Below are 26,405 nucleotides of genomic sequence, written 5' to 3'. Positions count from 1 at the left end.
TGCAGTCCACTGTGCTCTGGAGACATAGTGAAGCAAAAACAAAAACAACAAACAGGGATTCTGATCCAGTAATATGATGGGTATAATCAATGAAAAGTCAATGAAAATAAATCAAAGATTAATATTCCCATTTAAAAAAATTTGGCATTGTGGCATACAATGTACCCAGTGTGTGGCACACATTACCTGACAGGGAGGACTCCAGAATTGAAGGTTTTATTATGCTTACACAGATAGGTTAATCAGAAAGTAGCTAAAAGACTGACCATTTCCATGGCAACATTACCATCATAGAATCATAAGAATAATTACTTCAAAAAGGAGCTTTCCGTCACATCATTTAACTTCTACAAGTGCATTTTTTTGTTTTTTTTTTAACTTTTTCTTTTAATTGAGGCGTAAACATGGCTGAAAGACTGCTTTCATTTGCAATAAAAATATATATTTTGTTTGTTTTGTGCAGTGCCAGGTTCATCTCTACAATATAGCATTGTAAAGGAATGGAATAGAATGAATGGAATAATAAGAGAAAACTATATTGGTGAATTACTATGAATTATTCCTTTTGTTTAATTATTTATTTATTTATTTATTTATTTATTGGGGGGGGGGGGATTAGAAATCATTTTCCATTCAATTAGTTGGAGTTTAGTATGGAGTACTATACTACTATCAACACTAAAGTTGTATGACATTTAAATCATATTTCTAGTTTATTTCCTTAGGATGAAAATATTAACTAGTACAATATAGTATAAATCATATAGATGTTCTGTTATGCTAGTGGCTGTGTAGCTTTTGTTTTGCACTAATATATTGACCACCAGTATAACAACTACACAGACAAAGAGCAGATCTAACCTATCCTAAATCAACTGATTTCAGAGCTGAATAAACACAGAGAAAGAAAACAGCACTCTGGGAAATTCAATCAACATTTTATTTTCAGGATGTACTTTGCTAATAATTGAAAAGTTTGAAGTGCATAGTCATGAAGGGAGCATGAACAACGTGGACACAAATACAGACAGACAGCTGAATATTCACAGGAAGGTTGATCCAGAAGAAATGTGTTTGCAGATGTATTTTGCTTGTGTGTTTATGTTGAACAGACTACAGTAATGTAAACAAAACATAAGAATTTGCTGCAACAGTACGACTTTCTATCAATTGCTATAATTTGTATGCTATCAGTGGCCTTAGCTTGCTCTAGATATGACCTTGTAAAATCATTTTTTTGGGATAGATTTATGTTTTGCAGCCCCAGAATATGTAAAATATTGATAGAATACTCTAAAATGCAGGACTGCAGTAACAGCATGTGGAGAGGTCAGTGCTTATAAATGAAACCTAAAAGAAATTCTCGATGTCTTTGTCTGTCAAACGTTAGTTATTTGTTTAAATCACAATATGAATCATAGTTTAGTATTTTTACCACTAATGTTAACTTCAAATTATCAAAAAAGACAAAAAATTCCATTTTTTCTGAACTATATTAATCTTTCCTATAATGTGTAAGAGGGGAAAACCCAGAAAATGTTGAGAACGCAATGCTATAAAAATGTGGGCACTTTTTACTTGAAAGATGACTTACAAACTATGTCCTTAAAATAGTTGTCAATTCCTTTTCTTGACTAAGTAACTGACTAGTAGTTGCAGCTCTGGTGTGGAATGTGGGAGGCAGACATTAGACTCTTGGCTTGGCAGTGTGAGTTTCAGCTGCTAGAAATACAGAAGTAGTATAGAGCATCATCATATACAGATTAGCTTTCATATGCATTTTATACAGCAGTAGACAGTAATGCAACATCATGTTTTAGTAGTGTTACCGTAGTTAATAGATTGCGTGTCATTATAATCGTGTTGTAACAACAGCAGACATGAGACTCTTGGATTGGCAGTATGAGTTTCACCCGCTCTGGCAGTAAGAGTAATACTAACTCTAAAAAATCATACTAGTCAATGAGAATTCACAATACTGTGTTACCTAGTGAATAATAGTACAGCAGTACGAATGCTGTCTATAACCATTTTATGCTCACCAGTAGTAGTCTGATGAACAACCACTGTTCATACGTGGTTTATTGTTCAATGTATTTTTTTCCTAATTTTTTTGTGTAAACTTATACATCACACCTCCCCATTAGACTACTAGCACTATATAAAGCAGGAGAAACAATTGCAACATGATGCGTAATCATACATCTTTGAACTGCTGTAACTCTGAAAATTGTGGCAATGGTTTGATAATGTGCAATCCTCATAGTCCAAATCAAAATAAGATAAGATAAGATAAGATAGAACTTTATTAATCCCTCGGGTGGGTTCCTCTGGGAAATTCGACAATGCACACTAGTAGTACCATGGCTTGTACTACAGGGGCATTTACCACTGGGTGGCAGTCATACTGTATTTGGCGTGCTGTATTGCACCACTGCAGAGGAGCATTGTACACTGTACCGTGCACACTCAGTACTGCAGCAATCACTGCAAGCTGTTGGCTAACTTCAAGAGTCACAAGAGGTTCGGTATAGGTGTTTCTTGGAGGAAGACAGGACAGATCAGAACACCAAAGATGAAAAAACAAACAAACAAACATAACAATAATAATAATGCATTCAATGCTTAGTACAATGTCTTACGATTATAAAGGCAACTGTACCAAAACCAGACCTGCGTTATGCATTAAAACAGCTCTCCTCTCCCCATCACATATACATATTTTATCACATCAGTTATGGTTGTTATTAAAACAGTACATACCTCTTATAACCCGCTCAGATACATATGCCTAATTTGCTGCTTGTTGTTTTTTAAGTATTTTATTATCATTTGTTTTTCTTCTTTAAATTAAGAATAAAATCCGTAAACACAAATAGTGAGGTTTGAGTTATGTATTATGTGAATCCACCTATACTGTATTTTGAGTGTCAGGGTTATGAAAAGTACACTAACGGACACATTAACTCCACAATATTGCTTTTCCCTAACAGGAAGACTTTGGATGTATATACCCTCTTTACAGAGGGGTCCCATAACTCTTAGACAGTGTGTGATGCCTTACATCCACGTCATTCACATTTTTACAGGTTCACCAGGATATATTCACTTCTAACATTGTACTGTTAAGGTTGATCACATTTCACTCTTGATCCCATTTATACTCAGCGTATACTTACACTATTTAGTAATGTATAATAAAATAAACACTTGTGCTTCTTGGGCATAGGCGTTGTACTTTATATATTGTATGAAACCTGATTGCGTGAGTCAATTGAGGTCATATTCTACACCTTTCCTTCCAATGGTAATTAAATGCATCCCTCAAACACATAAGTGCAACCAAACAACTACTCAGTACATAACATCAAATCTTATAATTAGGACTCCAAAGCAAGAACATTTGTAATAGGTCAGTTATGATGTTTTCTGTGATTGCAACGATGGCTGCTTTTATATTACACACAGAAAAATATATTGTATTCCTGTAAGGGGGCAGCGCATTGGTTATCTTGTAGGGCATTTCATATTTGTCAGTTGGCAGTGTCAATTAGGGTGTTTTTAGCCCATTAGTACAGTAGCCCTGAGAGCTCTGAGTAAAACATACATTGAAAAAATGTAAATAAAAGCATACTGAGACACATCTTCAACAGTTTGACAAAGTAATAAATACAAAAACAACAACAAACTAACAAAGAAATAATCCACAGCGAAAACAGAAACTGCAGCTGCAGCACCCTGAACTCCCAGGGCCACCACTGTGTTATTATTCCATCTAGATACAACTTTTATGAAATAGCAAAGTACAAATGGGGTAATATGTTAGACATGTGTTATAATGCGGGCCTGGGTTCAAGCTTTTCCTGATACAGCTTTCATCTGCTCAAGGAATTTTGAGCCAAGTGTAAATGGGACCTAATATAGATTGATCCAATGCAGACAAAACCATCTGCTGTAGATATATGATCCTAATCACCATACTTAAACTCAGCTGAGATACATTTCTGTGGTGTGGATACATATATTGGTACAATGATCAGTGCCTTGGACAGAATTGCCAGCCAGTCCAGACACATCTTTAAAGTGCCTTATAACAGGTTATTGCATAATCTGATATCTGTCTTATTGCTTCCATTGAAGGCAAGGGAAATGCACTCCAGTATTAGAGAGGAGCAGGCTGACAGACGTGAACAAATAGAAAAATAAAATAAAAGCTTGTCATAGAGCTCTGTTCCAGTAAGTGAACATGTACCCGAAGTTAAAACCATTTGACACAGTGCTGCTGTCAGGTACTCGGTCAAAATGACAAACACAAAGTGAGAATGTTGAGTTTTTGTTAATTCTCTTAATATATAGTATAAAAGAATGGCAACTGTGAGGCCACTTCCGTGATTTGCCATTGTAACAAAACCACTTTAACACTGATAAAGTGCTGTATTGTTTGCAGGCAAGGCCAGTGAGCTGTTTTCTGGTATCAAAATGAATCCTCCTATGTGGGTATTTGTGTAGTAGCATGTAATGTATGTATGTAGCTTTCAGCTGTTCAAACTATTTATGCAGAGCATGTCTGCGGTCCTCATAGAAAGGACGTCAAAGTGACTGTGACTACAAACTACAAAGAGAGGTGGTTCTAATTTCCCAGGGGCATTTTAGCAGTAAACCGATCCTTGTTGACTTATGAAAGAATGAAACAGAAATGTGAATTTATGAAGATTTTGTTACATTTTCCAATTCGGCGTTTCTTGAAAGAAATATGTACTGGTGTTTATATTGTGCACATTTAAGCATTTACTTAAACATTTTTTAATTTAAAATTGCTCAATTTACTCTCAGCAACATCAACCGACGTCCCTTTTAAACAGCTAAGATCAACACTGGGGCTGTTTGTGAAGTCTGAACAAAAAGTTTAAAATCTTCAATGGTCAGGGTTTTAAATACAGTCAAGTAGTAATTTTATCAGTTTAAACTCTATAACATGCTCAGTTTTGGCCAGTTGTAGATGTACACAAAATAATGTAGCTGACCAACAAGCACTTATGACTGCCCTTGAGGGGCATTCACACACATTCAATTCAGAATAATATTAATATTTCTTTGATATATTTTTTGTACTGAATGAAAACATACATTTTGGGCAATATTTGACTGCCCAACAGTCTTTACATTCTTTTGCAGTGAGCTGCCCCAAGACAATGCTACCTGCACTACCAAGGCTATATTACTGGACTTGTATATTCTTGATGGGTTTGGCAAGTTTCCTTTGAGTTATATGTATTTCATTGAATCCACATGTAAATTTGGAAATTAGCATTTTGAGCTGCATGTGCTTATAAGGATATCCGGCTAATAAGCCATCAAGCAGCTTCTCAAACTCCTCTGGCAGGGCTTTTCAATTCTTTCACTTAAACAGAGCTGCTGAAATGTTCTCACTTTTTCAATAAGTGTAAACTTTCTTTCATTTATTAATTTTTCTACAGTAAACTTGTCGGCCAATATTCTAAAAGTTATTTTTCAATAACCCTGACGTGGCTAAAAAGGTGTTAAACAGTTGCAGCAGTGTTGAGATGAGCATTGACAGAGCTTCCCGCAGTTCTGGCCAGCGTGGAGGGGACCAAACAGAGACACACAGAAATGTTCCTGTATTATGGTGTAATATATAATCTTATACGAAGCTATATAAAATGTGCACATGCTCAAAATGCATTGGTTATTAGTCAGAAGCAGCATGATTAAGTTCATTCCTTTCAATAGGGAGCTGGGTCTGGGGATTGTCTTTGATGGTGGTTAGGGTTCTTCTTTTTTTTATGTAAGTTCTTCTCACCAGCCAAGGGAGCAGAAGCAGAACAGGCACCTGTGTTTATCTAAAGCAAAACAATAAAACCTGTGCAGAACTGGATCTTTTATTCACCTAAGGTAAGCCCATTTGTTAGTCCCTGCTAACCAGCATTTCACAGAAAATCTTTGGCCCAAACAAACCAGCAGTGTGTCTAATCTGAACCCAGAAGTCACATGAAAATTGGCATTTCAGAGGTTAATGTCAGAAAGATCCTTTGGAAACAGTTGGGATTTACTCGTTACCTTTCAAACACAGTTAATCAGTAAAACAGCGCCCAGTGTTTAAAATGGCAAAATACAAATTTTACAGTCAGTGTTTAAAATGTAAAACTTCCTATTTTATTTATAAACAATTTATGTGATTGGGACTAAAAAATTTTATCTTTTCTTTATAACCAAACTTCTAGTCAGTTACCACCTGGCTTATTTTCATCCAGGTGAAAGCTAAGGGAAAGAATTTGAGCAGTGTTGTGCTGTTCTTCGACTGACATCCTGGCAGTTTTTCATTATGGCAGTTCAACATGGCATCAAAGATATTTGTTCCCACTGGTTGAGTATATCTAAGTCCAAGTTTCACTTGGAGTTGTAGAGTTCCAGACTAAGAATCCAACATATTGTAGCTTCTCAGCTGATACTGTAAAGCATGTTTTGGACTGGAAACTGAATACTGACATTGGGTGTATAAAAAAGATTTCGGCCTTGTGATGCGTTTTTGCTTTAACGTAGTGTGAATGTTATTAGATAGTAAGAAAGTACATAGAAAAAAATAACACATCAACTGCATAAATTGGAGATTGCAATGTGAAGAAAGTGGAGCAGAAGCTGTACAGTGGAACAAATGGGCTACCATGGTAAGTGAGAGAGATCCAGGCCTATGCACACTTCACACTTCCCAAATCTCAAGCATGATTTAAAATAGACATTTTTACAAGTTGTTTTTGTTAGCCGCTAGTAAGATAATTGATTTTTCGCTGAGTGTGTACATTTGTCTAACATATATACAAACATGTAGGCATACTTAACATTTTGTTCAAGCCTTTGGTGTCCCTTTGTTTTCAGTTTTGGCTCCTGAAAGACCATTTTCTGTGTTGTCATTCCCTGAGGAGCTCACTAGGCACTCTTTACTGTAGAGATAAGAGAAACAAAGGTTATATTGAACACCTATAAAAGGAGACAAATACAAGCGATAAGGGCCATGTGCCATATAAATTGCAGGGGTTTTAAAAAAACTTAACTCAATGAGCTTCAAATAATAATTTTGTTTTGGAAACATAGAATATGGGTGACATTATTTCGTTATTATATAATATAACAGATTCATAATAATTGCCCACTTTGTTCTGAGACAATTTGACCTATATTGTCAGCATAAAACCATTACTGATTACATCAGATATTTTAATTAGAAAAATACAAAAAAATCTATTAACATGGCCAAATGAGTGCCTGGGTCAGCCACAGTCAAACAACAGGGTAAATCTTTGTGACACAAAATTATTTTTCAGTAAATAATGTAGTTTTATATGAACTGGTGTTGATGATATGACATTAGACCTAGTGATAAAGGTTACAATGATTTTAGTTGTATTCATCGAATATAAATTGTTCATTTGTTATATGAAAGCAAATACTCTTGGAATTATGATGTAACACATTTGAATTTCCTCTAATATCAGATTTTCACTGCTAGATGCACTTTTTATGTCAATAAAAAAGATAACAGAAAGCTAATAATTCTACTTCTTTTGCAAACTGGAGTATGACAAGCAATTTCTTTCATTTTTATTTCCAACATTCAAACTTTTTGTTATACTTTTTAGAAATCAAATAAGACTTGCACATTTTAAAAATATTTGTAGTACATAAAAATATTATTTACGACGTATGTATAAAGATCACTTGACTTATTCTTCATGTCAGTATGTCTTGTCTGAAAAATTGTGTTGCCGTAACAGTGCATTACTTGTGTGATTAAACAGGAAATATAAACAGTACTTCACCACACTTAATTATTCATAACTTCTGTACATTTCGTTTTGAGCTGCGTGTTGCAGGCTATAGTATCTGCAAAAGTCAATGACATCATAGGACTTGTAACATATGTATATGAATAAAAATATATGAATAAAAACCATATCAGGAAAAAAAATTCAATGGTTCCTTAAAAGCTGGAATTTTTTTTCATTAATGGTGAAAACTTCACAAATGTTTACACCCTATTTCACAAGATGTTAAATTTGTAGAAACAGTTATAAAACTAGCATATAATAGACCAAATTTCTTTTTGCCAGCAATACACAGTTTTTGGCTGTTTGACTGTAGCTGACCCAAATATATATGATAAAAAGATTATCTATAATCAGTATTGTTGATTTGTTCTAAATGTCCTTATAAGATAGTCAATGATCTACTCACTTTTTCTCATCATCCTTCTGCAGGAAGTGAACAACAACAGCCTTTATCACCATGACAATGATAACTAAGCCTATGACTCCACCCAACGCTGAGACAATAATGATTGTCAAAGTGTTGTCAACTTCCTTCACTGAAAAGGTAGAGAGAGAAAGAGAGAGAGAGAGAGAGAGAGAGAGAGAGAGAGAGAGTGACTTTGTGAGGACAAACAAGTATACAGAGTATGTAAAAACTGACTTAGAGCTCTAACAAGATTGAAACTAGATGCTAGTAGCATATATGTACTTGTATATGTACTTTATAAACACTTTCAGTCAGCAAGTCAGATAAAGCTCTATTTTTGTATGCCAGGTGTTTGTGCAACTTTTACATACTTTGATCCACCACTATAAGAGTGAAGATAGCACTGTGGTTGCGGTTCTTCTCTTTTGGATTCCTGGCAAAACAGATGTACTCTCCTTCATCTTCAAAGGTGATATTCCATAGCAAGATCGAAATGTTGTTACTCTTTGAGGAGCCGACAAACTCAACACGCTCATGGGACACACGGACCTTCGGCTCCACACCCTCCATAGGGATCAACGCTTCACATAACTACACACAAGATATTTCCTTAGATACACAGTATTGGGTGTCAGCTACACAGCATTGGGATGATGACACACTGTGTTGTAATTTTGCCTTTGTACACCACCACATCACACTGAAAACCAAAGACTTTAATTCAAGGGGTTTAACAAAAGTGTTTTATTACCTGTTTGGGCATTTTTATATATAGTTCCCCATTTTTAGAGACTCAAAAATAATTGACAAGCAGTTTTATGGCCAGGTAAAGGGTCCCTTGACACTTTCTTAAATATTAAGGAAATTGTGATCTGGACTTGAACTTGTATTTGGTAGCTGTCTGAAAGAACATGTAGTTATGCCATAATCAAGCTAAAAAAAAAAAAAAACGTGGCCAAATCAGCTATTTGGCACATTGATCAAAAGATGGAATGAACCGGGCAGCTCAGCAAGACTTAAAGGCCAGGGAAACCTGTGGAGACACCTGTGAAGTGAATGATCATAGAATTCTTTCTTTGGTCAAGAAAAAAGTTCCTTCACAACTTCTAACAAAGTCAGCAACACTGTGGAGGTAGCTACATCATTGTCAAAGTCTACAATCAACAGATGTCTTGATTAATGGAAATACAGAGCATTTACAACAAGATGCAAACCAATGGTTAAAGATAGAAAAAAAAAAGAAAAAATAATGATCTGAAGCGTGGTGAAGCCAATATAATGGCATAGGTATGTATGGTTTGCAACAGAACTCATTCACTTGTGTTTACGGATCACGTGACTGCTGTCAGTGGCTGGATGAATTCTGAAATGTACAGGGCTACAATTGCTCCTCAGATCCTGACAAATGTTGAAAAATTTATTGGGCAGCACAAAGTGCAAATCGTTAATCACCCAATGTATACTGCACAAGCAACCAAAGAGCCTCTCAAGACAAAGAAACAGGATTTAATTAAATGACCAAGTGAGTCACATGATATCAGAACATGCTTTCCACCAGAGCATTCTTTTCAGTAGAGTTTAGAAGTCCAGTGTTGGGGAGTAACAGAATACATGAACTGGTGTTACGTATTTAAAATACAAAATATGAGCAACTGTATTCCCTTGCAGTTACCGTTTAAAACGGTGATAATTAGAATATAGTTACTTTGTTGAAATAACTGGATTACACAACGGTCTTTTCTTAGGCTATCACCTCTCCAATTTTGGTAACTCCACACATAGCCAGAAACCCAAACAAGACACGAAATAAGAGGCTCCAATGTAAGCGTCCCATTAACATTGGTGGTGTCAGTTACACAATGGACCCAGTGACAGCACAACAGAGCCAGCAGAGTACGAGCAGGAATGGATTTCTTACTTTGAAATTCCGACACCACTTCATATTTAAAGAAGAAAGGGATGGGTGAATTTGACCATGCCATGCAAACACTGTTTGCCAGCAACCAAGCTGCTCGCAGCGTCAAAAGACTCCAACCTAAACAAACATCTGGAAATAAGTTCTTTTTTAACAATGAATGTTAGCCTACTGCAGCTACCTTGTTTTAGTTGTGGTAGCTACCTGGGTTATGTGCCACTTCAGTATCTCTGATGTACTATTGCTGAGTGATTTGTTACTATTACTGGATGCTACTCGCCACCGAACTAACATTGTTAGCTGGCGTTAGCCTAAGTTAGTTCATAGACTGCAGATTGTTAGACCTGCTTAAACATTAACAACCTGCGAGCTGCAAATAATCATGTGCAATTCTGAAAGCAGTCTATGAACTAACCTCAGCTAACGCAAGCTAACAATGTGATTTTGGTGGCAGGAAGCCTTCAGTAATAGTAATAAATCACACAGCAATAGTACATTCACGTAGTTGTAAAAAAACACGACAATATATTAAGTAATCCAAAGTATTCAGAATATGTTACTCACACTGAGTAGCTTAACGGAATACGTTAAAAACTACATTTTGGGGCATGTATTCTGTAATTTGTAGTGGAATACATTTTAAAAGTAACCTTTCCAACACTGCGGAAGGCAGACCTCTAGGCAGAGAGACCCACAAACAAGCAGCAGCTGAAGGTGACTGCAGTAAAGGCCTGGCATCTCAAGGGAGGAAACACAGCATTTGGTGATGTTCGTGAATTTTAGACTTCAGGCCGTCATAACCTACAGAGGCTTTTCAAATAATACAAGCAGATCCTGTGTATTAAAAAATGGCTGCATTTCCTAAACAGTTAATACAGGCTGTACTAAAAAAAAAAAAACAATCACATGTGATAGTTAACAAAGGCAAAATTACAAGAACTATCTGTTCATCAAAATACTTATGAACAAAACTGTATCCCCATGCCTTCAGAAATACAACAGCATACACTCACTGACTGTTTATGCGATGAGACACGAAACATATGAAAATGTCAGGAATCACTATTTTTATGCTTTTTTGTATCCCTGTTGGTGTTGTGGTTGTGTGCACGTACCTTTATGAGAGTTCCATTGTCATTATATTGCCAGTTGAAGTAGAGATTTTCGATGCCAATACATGAAGAGTAAGTGCAGGGCAACAAAACCGTGGAGCCATTCATTGCTTCGATTGAAGACACTTTACCTGTGGAAACTTCCAGTCCACCAACAGTCCATACGCCTAAACCAAGGGAGAAAGGAAAAGTTAAAAAGTTTTTAGAAAAGGATAGAAAACGGTTTTTGAAAAGCAATAAAAACACAATTATATAAGGCAAAATGAAAATAAAAAAGTAAAAGATAGTACAGAGTTTTGTGTTTGTTTGATATTTGCAATATTTGTTGTGGCATCAGTTTATTGAGACTTAATTATGTATGAATTCATTATGATATAACTTAAGTAAAAGTAGAATGTGGCCAAGTAGGCAACACTATTCTGTCTCTCTTCTTTTAAAATTAAATTGTGAATAAAAATCTTAATATGGAGTCTAAACCTAATATATTTAAAATTGCTGTCACAGGGAAAAAAATGACCACATGCTCCCTGATTACTTTTTTTGTGTACTTTATGGACTTTATGGCGAACTTTAGGCTTTGAAAAATTAGGTTAGGTTCTAAATGCAACTTTGCAGAAGCAACTGACAATTTTACCAAATGACATTTATACTGTATGATGTCCTCTATGTAAAACCTCTCTCTTCTATTGGTCTTAATGTTAAAAAAAAAAGTAAAAAAAAAAAAAAAAAGAAACATAGAATTTTGGTACCATTTCTAAAGAGAAAAGATTTGTTCTCTAGTTCATCAGGTCAAACTAATTAAGCAATCAAAACCTTTGATTTTTTCAAGACCCAACTAATCCAATTTATGAATAGAGTATAAGAGTCATGCGACTTAAATTCACATGGCCAGGCATGTTATGTGGGTTTTGCAATGACAGCTGGTGTAATTCTCAGATTGTTGCTCTGGTTTCTCTCTCACACACTTGGGGTCTATTTATAAATACTCTCTTCCCCATTGACCTGCTCAGGATCACATTTCACTTGGACAAGGTACAGACAAGGTTAGAGTACATGTATGCCTCTGCTGAGGACACATAGACATAGACATGTATGTATACTTGCTTAAAAGAATTTTGCATCACCTGCTCTGGAATGCTTTGAATAAATCTGCGTTAGCACAAGAATCTCAAACACTTGAGTCCTCATATTACTGGATATGGATGAAATCATTTTACTACTTGAAATCACGTGTTCTAGGCACACATTGTCATTTACCATTTTTCAATTCAAATGTTAAAGAAATCAGAAAATGTATTAATGTGATTTGGAGGAAAAAAATTCAACAGCAGAAATATTGATACAAAGTTGTTTTTCAGCTGTATTGTTACCATCACAACACTGGCACTGGGGCTGGTTAATGAAACAAAAAAATACAATTAATGTGAAATAACCTTTTCTTAATATACATAGAAAAAGTTACTTGGATAGAACTCATTCAACAGACAGCACAACTTATTTTGTATTATATTAACTCATTCACTGCCATTGACGTCTATAGCCGTCAATTGCAGTGTATGAGTCAATGGGTTTAACTCATTCACTGCCAATGGCTGGCAGTGAATGAGTTAAGTATATTAATGGTGATTTGCTGTGTATGGCTAGAACTAATAAAACATTTTCAGAAAAAAAGTAATAGTGTTGTAAGAAGATTGTTTCAAGTAAGACTTACTGGAGCTGAAACTTTTAATTCGTACTGGGAAAAACACTCAGTATTTGAATTGTCATTCTTTCTGTTTTTTTATCAGCTGCTTTTGTAAAATGATATAAATAAAAAGAAAGATATTGCTGAAGTAAGCGTTTAGGGTTAATGATACAAACAAGGGATTGTAAGTGTGGGTGGAACTCCCACTGAAGAGTATTGGGTTCCAGTAGTGCAAATACATAGACAAAAATAAACCTCTGTCTGTGGTCAAAAGAGCTTGCAAAGAAAAGCGCCTGGACTTCTTTAAGTTGCTTGAAGACGTTTCACCTCTCATCCGAGAAGCTTCTTCAGTTCTAAGGTCAAATGGTGGAGAGTCCCAGATATAAACCTAGTGGGAGTAACCCCGCACAGAGGGACAAAAGGACCCCCTGATGATCCTCTAATCACCTGAGCCAAGGTGTGAAACTGGGTGTGGGTCCCAATCAGCCAGAGTTTCGGGTGTGTTCATTGTGAAACCTGGCCCCACCTTATCATGCGAATTCCTGAGGTCAGATGGCCCAGGATGTGAGTGGGCGTTAAGGCGTCTGGGAAGGGATCTCAAAACTGGATTATAGATGGCAGAGAGTTGGTGTCATAAACCCCCGCCTCTGTTCAAAGATGGTCGCTCACAGTGGACATAGATGGCTTCTTTCACTCCTCTTTCAAACCAAAGAGGAGTGAGTGAAAGAGGAGTGAAAGAAGCCATCTATGTCATCTATGTCCACACTAGGTTTATATCTGGGACTCTCCACCATTTGACCTTAGAACTGAAGAAGCTTCTCGGATGAGAGGTGAAACGTCTTCAAGCAACTTAAAGAAGTCCAGACGCTTTTCTTTGCAAGCTCCTTTGACTACGATGACCTGGATGACTGAGAACCTTCACAGACACAAACCTCTGTCTGTATTTTATTTATTTATTTATTTTTTCAGATGAAATTAACTAAAAGAGTTCCTTCTGCAAGTCACATATTGGTTATAATAAATATGTGCACTACCTTACAAATAAATATTTATACATCAAGGAAGCATCAGTTTGTTTGGCTTTGCTTTTTTGGTCATCTATATGCTTTTGTCCTACCCGCTCTTCTTGATTTTTTTTGTAACACCTGGTATTTAACTCTTCAGTTATGCTGACTGTGGAGATTAATTTGTTATCATATGTTACCTTATATATGAGATCAAAGTAGTTGCATTATAATATGGTATGTAGTTTTAGTTTGCATTAGACCTCTGACTTAGAAGAGTGTGAAAATCATTAGATCTGTTGGATTGACCTGTATTATGTTGAATGTCTTACATTGTTTCAAAGGAGTTGTTAGGATAATGGATGTTATTTTAATCTCACTGATATCATTTACATGCACTGTTGTAAGTTCATTATTACTTCATTAGTCTGCATCAGTTTATCAGTTTCTTAGTTTCTTAGTAAATCGGCTACAAGGTAATTTTCCACCAGCTTACTTTCTCTCTGCTTAAACTGTTGCAACATCACCACTCCACTCGAGCTGGACTGTTACATTCAGTTTTGCACGTAGTCAGGCCTCACTAACGTGCACATATATACAGACTTATGTAACACACGCACGTTCCCTCACATACACACTTATTAACAAAGGGAGGTCGTCTCAGGACATCTCCTCTAGTTGGACTCACAGTTTCACAAAATGCACAACAGGTCACACACTTGTTTTTCTCTAAAGTATCATCTGATGTTTGTATAAGGAGAACTTTGGACTATGGGGAGACTGTTATCATTTCCAGTAAGGTCTAACTGTGTGATGTCATCATGGGTTATATAAGGATGGGGAACGGTCCACTCTTTGGAGATTGTTGCTGTACGTCAGTCTTCCCATACTTCTGGTTCAGAAGTGTGTAATAAAGATCACTATTCTGACATCTACTGAGACCATGCAGTCGTTTGTCTTCTCCTCAAAACTCGAATCATGACATGACTCATCCACTTTCAGCTCAAGCATTTTTAGTTTTGAACTTGTTTGTTTTCTGATTCCACTTTTGCTCTGTTTTAATAGCCTGACTTACTTTTTTATAGCACTGGACAGTCTGGACAATTCTGCTTTCACTCCTTTTATCCCTCAATCTTTCTGTCTTAGTTGCTTTCAGAAGTTGCTCCTGGGGGAGACAATCCCTAAATAAGAACATGGAAACATATGTGTGTGTGTGTGTGTTCCTGTCTAGCTATCTTTGTGAGGACCGAAATCTGCATTCTATTATACTAGTGAGAACCAACAGTCACTTGTGAGGACACACAACCCGGTCCTCACAAATTTGAAGGCATTTAAAGGTAATTTTGAGGCTCAAAATGTGGTTTTAGTGTCAGTTTTACAATTAGGTTATGATTAGGTTTAGGGTAAGGGTTTGGGTTAGGCATTCATTTTTAATGGTTAGGGTTAGGGTAAGGGGCTAGGGAAAGCATTATGTCAATGAAGGTCCTCAGTAAAATAGCTGAACGGGGTTGTGTGTGTGTGTGTGTGTGTGTGTGTGTGTGTGTGTGTGTGTGTGTGTGTGTGTTTGTATTTTCTACTTTAAGAGGCTTAGAGGTTTTGAACATTGAACTATCTTTTAAACTCTTTGGTAATTGCAACAATGAAAACAAACATTTATCTCTATCAGTAATTAGTTGCACATTTTCAGTGAATAGTCTGTGAAACAAAATGCTCTAGTGGAGAAAAAAAAAGATGTTATCCATTTCCAAAAACGTTTCCAAATGGATTATATGGTGCCCCCTCCTCATGCTTAGAAATAAACTTGACACCTCCTTGGCTTTACTGCTCTCTACTATCATGGTTTTGTACATCACTTTTCTCTTCACTATCCTCTTTTTTTGTCTAAACAGTTTGTCCTGAAACCGCCCACAGATTCACATCCTGAAGTAGTGTACAATTCACTTATGTAATGTATGCACTGTTATCTTTTTATGTGACGTGTGTGTCTGTGTATGTGTGTGCATGTGCATGTATGTGAACTGTATATATGCACTTACTTTAAGTGTTTGTGTACATATCAGTAATACTGAAGGTCTGAAAAGTAACTGAGTGTGTGCATGTATGTGCATATGTGTCTGTGTGCATGTATGTGTGTGTGTGTCCTTGCCTGACTGTCAAGGTGACTGTTTTTTTTCTTCTTCTTTTTTTAAGTAGGCCAGTAATTGAAAAGTTAATGTATTTCTAAGAGAACCCATAGAGAACTGACTGAGGACACTATTCTGCAATATATACAGGGAAGTGATGGGAAATGTGGGAGAGGGGGGTACTATGAACAAGGAAGCGTAGGTAATGCAGGAGTTACAATGTGTAGGAAGTGATGGAAAGGGGTCACAAGGAAAGAACAGGGGAATGGATATGAGAGAGGTGAGGCATGTGAGATGTCCTTTTCAAGGTGAATGGGCAAAGAATTACACCAGCAGCTGAGTTACTTAATAGGCAGAGCTGCTGGTATTGTGGGACAAGATAGTTTCAGTTTTTCACTTCAGGTAATATATGCAATGTGATATTCATACAAACAATGCTGCAGTAACTGCATTTTCAGGCACAGTACTGGAGAAATGTTAACATGATTACTATGTTACTCCATGATCACTCTATCATTTTGCTTTTTACTGTATCTTTTGTTTATTCGTCACAAAAAAGGATGATGAATAATTTTGCGTGAATGAAAATGGAAAAAATGAAAGTAGTTGGCATGACAGTTGTTCCAACCTTTTGCATCTTCCATGCTGAAAAGTTACAGATATCTGAAGATTGTCTTTATTCTGCAAAAAAGTCATTATTCCAAGTTTTGTCTGTGGTCCTGCTGCAATAACAGCTTCTGTCTGTTAATACTGAATGACACTTTCATATAGATCCGGAGATGTTAATGAGAACAACCTACTGTTAAACATTTTTCCTTAATTTCACACCTGACTTTTATTGGGACCTTTGCTTCACTGCCTTCATTCTCTTCATTCTCTGTTGCCAAAAGGTTTTGTTGTGACATATTGCTGTAATACTTTGCACATTACTTGATTTAGGTATTACTTGATTACATAAGAGAAACAGTTGAGCATTCCAATACAGACACAATTTAGATAAATAACCATATCCTGAATATATAAGATGTTAACAATGATAAAATGCATTTAAGGTGGACATTTTCATAACAGATGAACCGGATCTCTTAAATAGAGGTGAGAATATCCTCCAGAGAACCAGCCCATCCATTTATGTCCATTGTAATGGACATTTGTTTTTGGTCTCTATCTTGTGACTTATTTGAGCTATCATAATAAGTCCTAATGTACTAAATAGAGGACATCCTGGGCTTTCCATTGATATCTTGTGCATTTCGGTGCTCTCTTTTAGCTCCAAAGAGGAAGGAAATCCCAAAAATAGTTCAATGGGAAGATTCTTTCCTCAGTTCTCAGGAGGATATAGTCAAATGAAAGTATTTATTCATAAGTGTAGACCTTGAATTGAAATTTAAGTGTTCTTCTAACTTGGAATATGGACTGTCGGGCTGTTGTTGAGTCATGATGTTAAGTTAAAATTTAAGTTATAATCTATTCATTTGTGAAAATGAAGGTATTTTGGGGATATTGAGTTACATATTTTAATGTTTAAGAACCTACGGTGACACCTCTTATATAATCTATTTTGTTGATTGAACTTGATGTTGCTGTTTTACTGCTCCCATAATTTTCCTGAGTGTGGAAATGGGTCGGGCTCTTATGGGTTAAAAGATATTTGAACTTATTTTATTTAAATTTACAGGTACTTAATGTAAACCAATCTCGCACCACCACTTGAGTCAGACTGTTAATGCTCTATAATGCTGTGGCTATCCTTTAAGAATTTGCTGATAAAAAATATAATTTGTTATACAGTTTATGCTTCTTTCTTATTTGTGTTAGCCTTGCCTGTACTTATCTGTTGGTGTATCTAATGTCTGCTGGGACAGTGGGATTCAGTCTGAGAATATGTACTTATGAGAAAATGATTTCAGAGAAATTCCACTGAACTTAGCTGGTAATTTAGACAAAACAACCAGATCAATGCTGTTTTAGCAAGATTTTTGGGAAAATATTTTACTAAGAAAGTGTTATTTGGTGCAGTATGACTTTCCACAACACTCAACAATTTCATTTGGAAATATGTGTACTGACAATGAAATACAACAAGAAACAAATGAATATGAATAAGATGTATAAGATGAATAATTGTAAAATTGTGCTTTACAACTATTTTTTGTGTATGCGAACTATGATGTAAATGAAGTGTGTATATTGCCTGTATTTGTTCCTCTTTCTTAAATGAATATTTTGTTAAAAGTTTCTGGTACATATATTTATCATATCTATTCAAAAGAACTAAACTATTGTTTAATCCCTTTAAAGTGAACTAATGTTGCATTGTGTTAGCTAGTCAGAAGTGTGTTCGCATGTTTTCAGTATGTGATATGCTATGACCAAATTTGACCCTACTGGGACAAGTGATGATTTGGTCTTGGTGCTGCCGCTAACCTGGACTCATGGACTCTTGAATAATTTAGTCAATAACTTTACCAAAATGCAAAATTACATGTGTTATTGAACTAAAGTTATTTGTTTTAATATTTACCCCTGATGTTTGGTTGGAAAACATAAAAAGCCCAAATATTTGCCAAAAAATAAAACAAAACAAAATTGAAACAACAAAGTGCTGTTTGTTTTTTTTGTTTTTTTATCTAAAACACATTTTAAAAAGCGGAAAGATAAGATGCATTCTAATCTTACTTGTCGGTTATCTAAAGACGACACTAATATTGCAATACTGGACACATACTAGTCCCATTTTTCTTTCATAAAACTCAATGGTGCTCAACTTTCCAAACAACTGAGAGCCAGGGGGGGATTTTTGGATGTGGGGGCACTATTGGGCACTACAACAAAATCAGGGAGGGTACGAGCAAAAGCACAGATCATCACTGCACCACTACGTCATTACCAGTAATGCTATGTTCACACAGGCATGCATGTAGATAAACTATAGCTTGTTTTTCTTTACTTTGAAAACCAAAAGTTAATTATTTGTTTTAGTTTCTCCTATATGAAGGCTATGTTTAAAGTAGAATTTCAAAGTGCGAAGTGTCAGTTACTCAAACAGTCCAGCAGCAACCCTACAACATGAAACTGATCTAAGTCAAAGGTTTGTATTGTTGGCCTGATTGTTTAACAATTAAACATCACCTGTGACAGCACCATACATTGTAGTGTTTGGGTATGGAAAGATAATGATTAAACATGAGCGCTGAAGCAGATGCGACAGAGCAGCAGATGTAGATATAGCAGATATAGAATAACCAAAAAAAGGTATTGATTTACTGTAAGAGGGCTGTACCACCCACTCAGACATAATAAATAAGAAAAAGCGAGCAAAAGGAGCAAATGAAGAAGGTCTAAAGGGCACAGAAACAAGTTAAAATGTATAGGCAATTAAAGGGATAGCCCCATCCAGAGACATGTTTGAAAAGAGTGGAATGACATGGCACTTAAAGGTACAGAGATAAGTGTAACTCACCAAGCAGCAGTGCAACTGCCAGACCAGCGTGAAGTAGATCCCCTGATCTCAGTCGACCAGAGACACTTGAACCAGTGCTGTCCACTGACGCCATGACACCTACGCCACCTGTCTGTCTCTGTTCTTCTCTGCCTGTCTATATGTATACAATGTGTGTCTCTGTCAGTCTGTCTCCTTGTCTGCCAGTCACTGTGAGTGTTTGACTTATGTGCCTCTGGACCAAGGTGGGACACTGAGCTGTGCAGCTGAAGGCAGAGTCTTGCTCTCAGTCCCTCCCTCTTCTCTCCTCCTCTGCACTCTGTCCCAGTAATGAACAGAATGAGGAAGCGCAAAAGAGAGAAGGATAAAATTCCTTTAGGGAGCTTTCTCACATCAAGTTGTTCCTTGCACTGCTCTCCTGCAGCCCGGGGAAGCAGAGGAAAGGAAAGACTGAAGAATGCAGCAGTTGAACAAAGAGTGCAGCCTCTCTGTTTCTTTGCCTCCCTCCTCTCCTGTCCTCTGTCGCTGTCTCTGGCAGACACAGTGGTAATTATCCAGCAAAGCAGAGTGTGAGGCGAAAGGCATAGAGGAGTAGCGAGGCAGAGCGGCACCAGGGTAGCAGCGTTGTGTCAGACCGCTCCACTCCTTTAACAGCAGCAGGAATAGTCAGGTAACCAGGCTGGCCAACAAACCCCATGGGTGGGGGGGAGACATAGGCTGGAGGGGGAGGAGAACACACAAGAGGCACAGAAGGATGCTGGAGGAGAGCCAGCAGGCAGAAAAGCAGAAAGTATGCGTGTTTCCCGTGCCGGCACAGGGAGAAATGAGGTACTGCAGAGGTAGAGGTGAAGAGAGAGCGAGCGAGAGAAGGAGGGGATAGCGAGTGGGGGTGAGGGGTACTGGGTGATGTCTGCTGCCACATAGATGCACACACACACATGCGACCAGCACAGAACGGCTGAGTCAGCCTTTGCTCAAGAAGGTCTCCGAGTCAGTCACGGGGTGGGTGTTTCACCCATACCACATACTTCACTACATCATTTGCTCATGTCTCCACTTTCATGCTTCTCTCATTTCATGGTTCAACTTTATATCTGTGTTGGCAATCGCATTTTGCTTCCAGTGGCTCTCTTCCCTATACTTGAGTTTCACAGCAGCAGTGTTGAGTTTGTCATCAAAATATCACTACAGTGGAATTTTTTGTAAAGAGTTTTCAGGTTTTTATCCCCCAATAAAATCAGTATGTGCGAGCATAGTGTCCACAGTTCACATGGTAGCAATTCACTTGAAGATAGCAACAACGACTGACAAGCTTTTGGTATTAGCACTTTTTTCGATTTTTAGATCATCTCAAGAATTTGATTCAAAGTTTTAGGTGATCTATTGGAATGGTTCCTAAGCAAGATCTTCAATTTGAACAAGACTTTTTCTCGTACAAATTTGGACAAAACCCATATTGCCTGTTTGTTGCCTGACAAAGACAAAACTCCACCAAGCTTACTGATGGTGGCTTTGGCTAGAAAAGTTCAGAAGGACCCCCCAGATACTTGCGTGCAAAATGCCAGAAAGAAGTGAGAACATGATCTTTGTGCAAAATGGACCCATTTAAAATGTCAAACAAAAATAGGTTTATGGGCATACAATAATTATGCAGCGCTTCCATATGTGTGTGACCTGTGTCTCCTTTAGATTTGCTTGACATATCACTTATATCTGCAGGCCTCCTCATTAAAGTTCAACCAATACAGCTGTTTCCAAAAAAGAAGCCTTCATTTACTGCACTTTAGCTTTCATAGTTTTATTATTACGGAAGACAAAAATCTGTATCTGACATACATTTGTATAATGTTTATTAATTAATTAGCTTTTCTTTATGCAACAAGAAATATATATTTTTGGAGATTTAACAGTAAATTAGTTAGTAAATCAAATAGTTTAAAACTTGCAATATTTTATATGTATATTTGATTTATCACAGTTGATTAATGAACATACTAGGCTATTTGATACTTGTTCATGTGCGACACATCATGTGTTCTGACTCAAACAGAGTGATGCAAAGTGGTGTCTCATCTGTAAAAAATAGGCGATCATAACATTGCAAAATAAAGTTTTAACCCTCGAGTTTGTGATTTTGTTTTCTTTTGTTTGCCATAAAAGTTTGGAACAAACTACCTATTGATATAAAAAAAATATTCAGGTGAGCAAAGTGAGTAAATATGTGTGTTAAAATGTAAAAGAATTCTGTTAAATAAAGTGTTGCAGAAAATGACTTTGCATAATTTTGAGTGTGTATTGTGGTTAAATGTGTTAATGTCATGGTTTAATAAAAATATTTATTCTAATTCCCTCTAATTGAATTGTGGTGTTATTGGACTTTATTTGAGTGTAGCAATACTGACAGTCAACTACAGAAAGGGTGGAGCCTATCATAGGATTGTTTTTATGCCTGATTGTTTGCTTGCAATGTATAAAGGGTCTTCTTAACACCATGTTACAAAACATGGATGCACCAAGGCATTACCTGACCATAGCATACCTTTCAATAATCTAAGCCTGGCCTTCAACCCAACTCAGCGAAGGACCACTGCGACAAGTTGTAGTTGAAATGTACAGCCTGGCCTCATTCACAAGATTCATGTCTTCCCTACCAATCAACAAACACATTAATAATATTGTCACTAACGTCAGAGCCACACAGGGCCATTTCTCATAACAATTTCTACACCCAGTATAATTTCCCATTTCACTTAGTGATGTAAGTAAAACGTAAGCAAGCAACAAATTTTGCCTCTGCCTCATGTCAAGTCTACTGGCCTTTACCTGCCATCATAACATTAAGCTGAAAGAGCGAGACTACTTTTTTGCGGCACTGCAGCCTTGCAAATGGAACTGTTCGTCATCTGTAAATTGCTAGCACTCCTTGTGTACCCCACAATCACATCTAACATCCTGAAGAAAATTATAAATGAATCAGATTAGTCATACACAAAATAAGCTACAGTCATAACAGACTCATCCCACCCACTGTACTCTTTGGCTGCAAGTGAATATCCACAGACAAAACACCACAACATGTTGACATGTTTAAGAACATCTTCAAATGTCTGTGTATTTGTTCTTCTTTACTTTGATTTTGATTATTTAAATTGTTGTTATTGCTCGGGAAAACTGATATAAGGTTGAGGAAGGCAACATTCTGCACATTTAAATGTAAGCAAAAACACTATAAAGTCTGCTGATACATGATTTTATCTTCACTACATTAAAGAATTCCATTTTCTAGAGTCTGACACATTTTCACAGATTAATATTTAATTATCACACAATGATAATGATCATTGGTGTTAATTACACCATTCAGTCTTATAAAAAACAAACAAACAAAAAATGCAAACACATTTGATGTTTGACCCAAGAAAAAAATAAAAGATGAATAAACATAAATAAAACACTGATGATGTGTATTATGCATGCTCCTTACCACTTTCGAGATTTTATTTCCTGTTTTTTCTCCTTTTTTTCAGAACTATCCAAACAGACGCGATGGATCCTTGACCTCCCCAGCTTGCACACACCCACATGTTGTCAGATGATACATCGTTTGGAATTTAATGTCATTTCCAAGTTCGAGTATGTGTGGGTTGCACTGATACATAGTGAGAGACATCCTCTGCCTTTACACAGCAAGGTATGTGTAGGCAAATATGTAGATGAATTCTTAGTAAATCCATGATATATGCACACGGCAAAAGAGGCAGAATGAGATGCATACACATATACAGTGATAAATCAACACATCCATCTTTGCATATGCACACTGCCACACAGTCACATGTGAGCACATGCTCACACACCTGCCACTGGACAGGGTGACCTTGGATGTGTGTAAAGAAGGAAGGCAAAGCAAGAGAGGATGTTGCACTAAAGAGAGAAGAAGAGAACATTTAGGATCAGGAGTGGAGGATGTGGGTCAGCGGAAGAGAAGTTAAAGGAAAGGAAAGACAGGATGGGTACAGGAGGAAAGAAGGGATGAGCGGTCAGGGGAGCAGGTGGGGGGATGACAGGAGCTAGGGGAGGAGAGATGACAGGAGGCAAAGGAGGGAGGTGAGATGAGAGGCGGAGAGAGGGAGGGAGTGGAGGATCTGTTTCTGGGACGGCCAAGCCAGTGAAATGCTGCAGTGGTGCCATACTGCTCTGAATACAGCTACAGAGAAACACTGAGCTCTTAGTCCCTTCCCTCTCCTTTTTTCTATTTCCATACCTCCATCCTCTCATAGCCATCCACCCAGCCACCCACCACTTTCACCTCTCTGGTTAACCTTCATCTCACCCCATACTTCGACCCCCCCCCCCCCCCCCCCAACCCCGCCCCCCACCCCCCTCTCTCTCTCTCTGCACCAGCCGGTGAGTGAGCAGATTTCACAACGCATCTGAGTGGAGGAAGACAAGGTGTGGGCCTCTCTCCACCTCTCCTTTTCATCTGTCCTTCCTCCTTTTCTTTACCTGAGCAGGTCAATCTGTCTCTGCTTCTCCAGCACCCATTCTCTTTGTCGCCCTTTTCAGATGTTGCTGCATGCTTGACTTTTTGTCTTTCATTGTCTTTGCTTTCTTTTTCAAATTTGTGTTGTTCCTGCAGTTTGTGCTCCCGTTATTTATATGTCTATCCATCCATCTGTCTGTCGGTGCGGATCCGCATTCATCAAAAGGTGAGTCATGTCTAAAAGTTAAGAGCAAATGTGCTGTCCATTTTGATTCGCACACTCACACACCTACCAGTAAAGTTAGAGATGTTAAGTACCAGATGGCAAAGCCGATATTTTATGAACCTCAGCTGGCCTCTTGCTGAAAATTAGTTTTGGAGGTTTATTGTGCAGTATTATATTGTCTCATTGTTAAAAGTCAGATATCAAGTTGTGTATAATTGGCTCAGTACTCTTTAACAAGATGGTAGCTTGGTGTCTAAAAGGTTTAAGTATAAAAACTGTTTGCAGAAATAAGTTTTGTGCAGTAGCACTGTAGCCAGACCCTTTAAACTCATCATTTTGTTGTCTTTAAGTTTTTATTTTTGTTTGGGTTTATATGTCCCACATGTTGTGTGATTAACTTCACAAGAACATTTAAATCTCCTATTATACATGATAGGAATGTTTGTCAAACTACACACAGCTGTTATTAGCTGTTTCTCTGTAGACTTGTGCTTTTGGTTTCTCGACCATGGTTTTTAATCTGACATTTCTGTATCACCTTTGTAGTTTGAAGTGTCAGATTTGTTGCACTGTTGTCATTATGAAAGCTCTTCCAGAGCTGAAAACATTATTTCAAAATCGAAGTATTACTGAAACTGCCTTCTGGGTCTAAGATAGATCAAAACAATCTGTGCATGGTTTGATGTAGGTTTGCTTCTTGTCTGCGTTGTAGTAAAGACACTGAATGCATCCTTTAATCTTCATTAACAAAGTCACCTCTGATTCATTCTCAGTGGAGCAGCTCCAACTTTTCCTCTTGGATGAGATCAGAGTACAGCTTGGCTTTCTAGCTTTGAGACTAATTACTGCTCGTATAATGTGTACTTGAGCTATCATAGTGTAAAGAACAGATCCTTGGAACAGTTGAAAGATACTCACTTGGTGGCATAGCATAGTAGTAAAAGAAAATATGCTGCGCAATACTGTCAAAGACAGAGGTGAATGATGGGATGCTATAAGTCGCAACATGGTTACAGCTGTTAGCGGTGTTAATGGATGAAGGATTTGATAGCACAGGTTAGCTTTGACTCTGAAAAAGGGGTTCCTACTGTGGCAATTGCATGTAGGTCTGAATCCTTGCCAGTTTTCTTTGGTGACTTTGTTTTCCACTCAGTGCAAAGACATGAGGCGATGCCAGGACTCTAAATAGACTGCAGCATAAAGCGAGAGTTATGTTATCATGCTTGTGACAACTGGTGCTATATTGATTTTTACTTGTTCCTGTAATCACACAACATTTTTGATAATGCATAATGCGCTTCCCCATCTTGGTGTTGATCCTGCATTGTCATAATAATGTTCCAAGATCAACATTGCACCTGACCAATCACTTTGTTGTGATGTCCTAGCTTTTCAATGTGGGAAGAAAAGAAACAAATACCTTTGTTAGTATAACATTTCACAAAGTGTTTTCTTTATTAATACACAGAAAACAATAAATTGAAAAACAATAAATATATATAAAATTAGGTTAGCTATTAGCCAAATTTATGCTACTCATGTTATTGTGCTAGTGGTAGCCTTGAATAGAATTAGCCAATTTTTGCTAATGATAAAAGAATCCCACATACCACAACATACTAAGAGGAAGCTATCAAAGCAGATTTAATGTATGCCAACCTCAGCCCAGCAGTCAGAGCCTGATCTTTATCAGGTAACAAAAGCAGTGATGAGCAGCCAGGCTTGTAGCACATTGGCTTACATTTCTCCCTGTACATGGTTCTACAGTGTAGAATTGTAGTTGATTGCTTTAAAGTGTCTTCGCGCTGGTTTTCAGCTTTGCTTTGTATTTTCAGCTCTGTACAGAAGACGATTCGGGCTACTGGAATAAAAAAGTGGGGGCCTCTTTTTTCAGAATTCTGAGAAAAAAGTCAGAATTCTGACTTTCTTTCTGTGTGGTCAAACAAACACTAGAAGACAAATTGTTGGGATTTGTGCCAGAGAGTCAATAAGTAGCTCAAGCTTAACACTATCCGGTTGTTCAGTGATGACGCGACGAATCTTACTTCCAGGTCTAAAGTAGTCTGCGTTTAATATGGCTTTTGTGTTGTTAACATGTTTAATGTTATGTATTTTCTTCTATTTGATCTCAAAAAGCTCCTAAAACAGTCAGTGATCCCTGTTGAG

At 37.2% G+C, this 26,405-nt stretch overlaps 1 protein-coding gene across 2 annotated transcripts; it reads right to left on the bottom strand.

Moving 5' to 3' along the window:
- Window positions 1-1,008: 1,008 nt before the first annotated feature.
- scn4ba (sodium channel, voltage-gated, type IV, beta a) lies at window positions 1,009-20,163 on the bottom strand. Of its 2 annotated transcripts, XM_080889813.1 has the most exons (6): window positions 19,552-20,163; window positions 11,281-11,444; window positions 8,622-8,841; window positions 8,251-8,380; window positions 6,859-6,959; window positions 1,009-5,861 (listed from the first exon to the last, which is right to left on the bottom strand). In XM_080889813.1, exons 1-5 carry the CDS (start codon window positions 19,643-19,645, stop codon window positions 6,866-6,868), a joined length of 702 nt encoding a protein of 233 aa, XP_080745939.1. In that variant the 5' UTR covers window positions 19,646-20,163; the 3' UTR covers window positions 1,009-5,861; window positions 6,859-6,865. The 2 variants fall into 2 exon arrangements, with proteins under 2 accessions (XP_080745939.1, XP_080745938.1); XM_080889812.1 differs by having other exon boundaries at window positions 1,009-6,959.
- Between the last annotated feature and the right edge of the window lie 6,242 nt (window positions 20,164-26,405).

The sequence above is a fragment of the Rhamphochromis sp. 'chilingali' genome (assembly GCF_963969265.1).
Source record: "Rhamphochromis sp. 'chilingali' genome assembly, chromosome: 8".
NCBI lineage: Eukaryota > Metazoa > Chordata > Actinopteri > Cichliformes > Cichlidae > Rhamphochromis > Rhamphochromis sp. 'chilingali'.
This window is presented reverse-complemented; position numbering and strand designations above follow the sequence as displayed.

Bases quoted from the DNA above. Each gene is read 5' to 3' on its own strand.
- scn4ba (XM_080889812.1), bottom strand. From the start codon at position 19,645: ATGGCGTCAGTGGACAGCACTGGTTCAAGTGTCTCTGGTCGACTGAGA. The intron at 8,842-11,280 runs GTACGTGCACAC...TCTTGTGTGTAG, and splicing joins ACAATGGAACTCTCATAAAG to TTATGTGAAGCGTTGATCCC. The intron at 6,960-8,250 runs GTGAGTAGATCA...TTATCTCTACAG, and splicing joins CAGAAGGATGATGAGAAAAA to TAAAGAGTGCCTAGTGAGCT.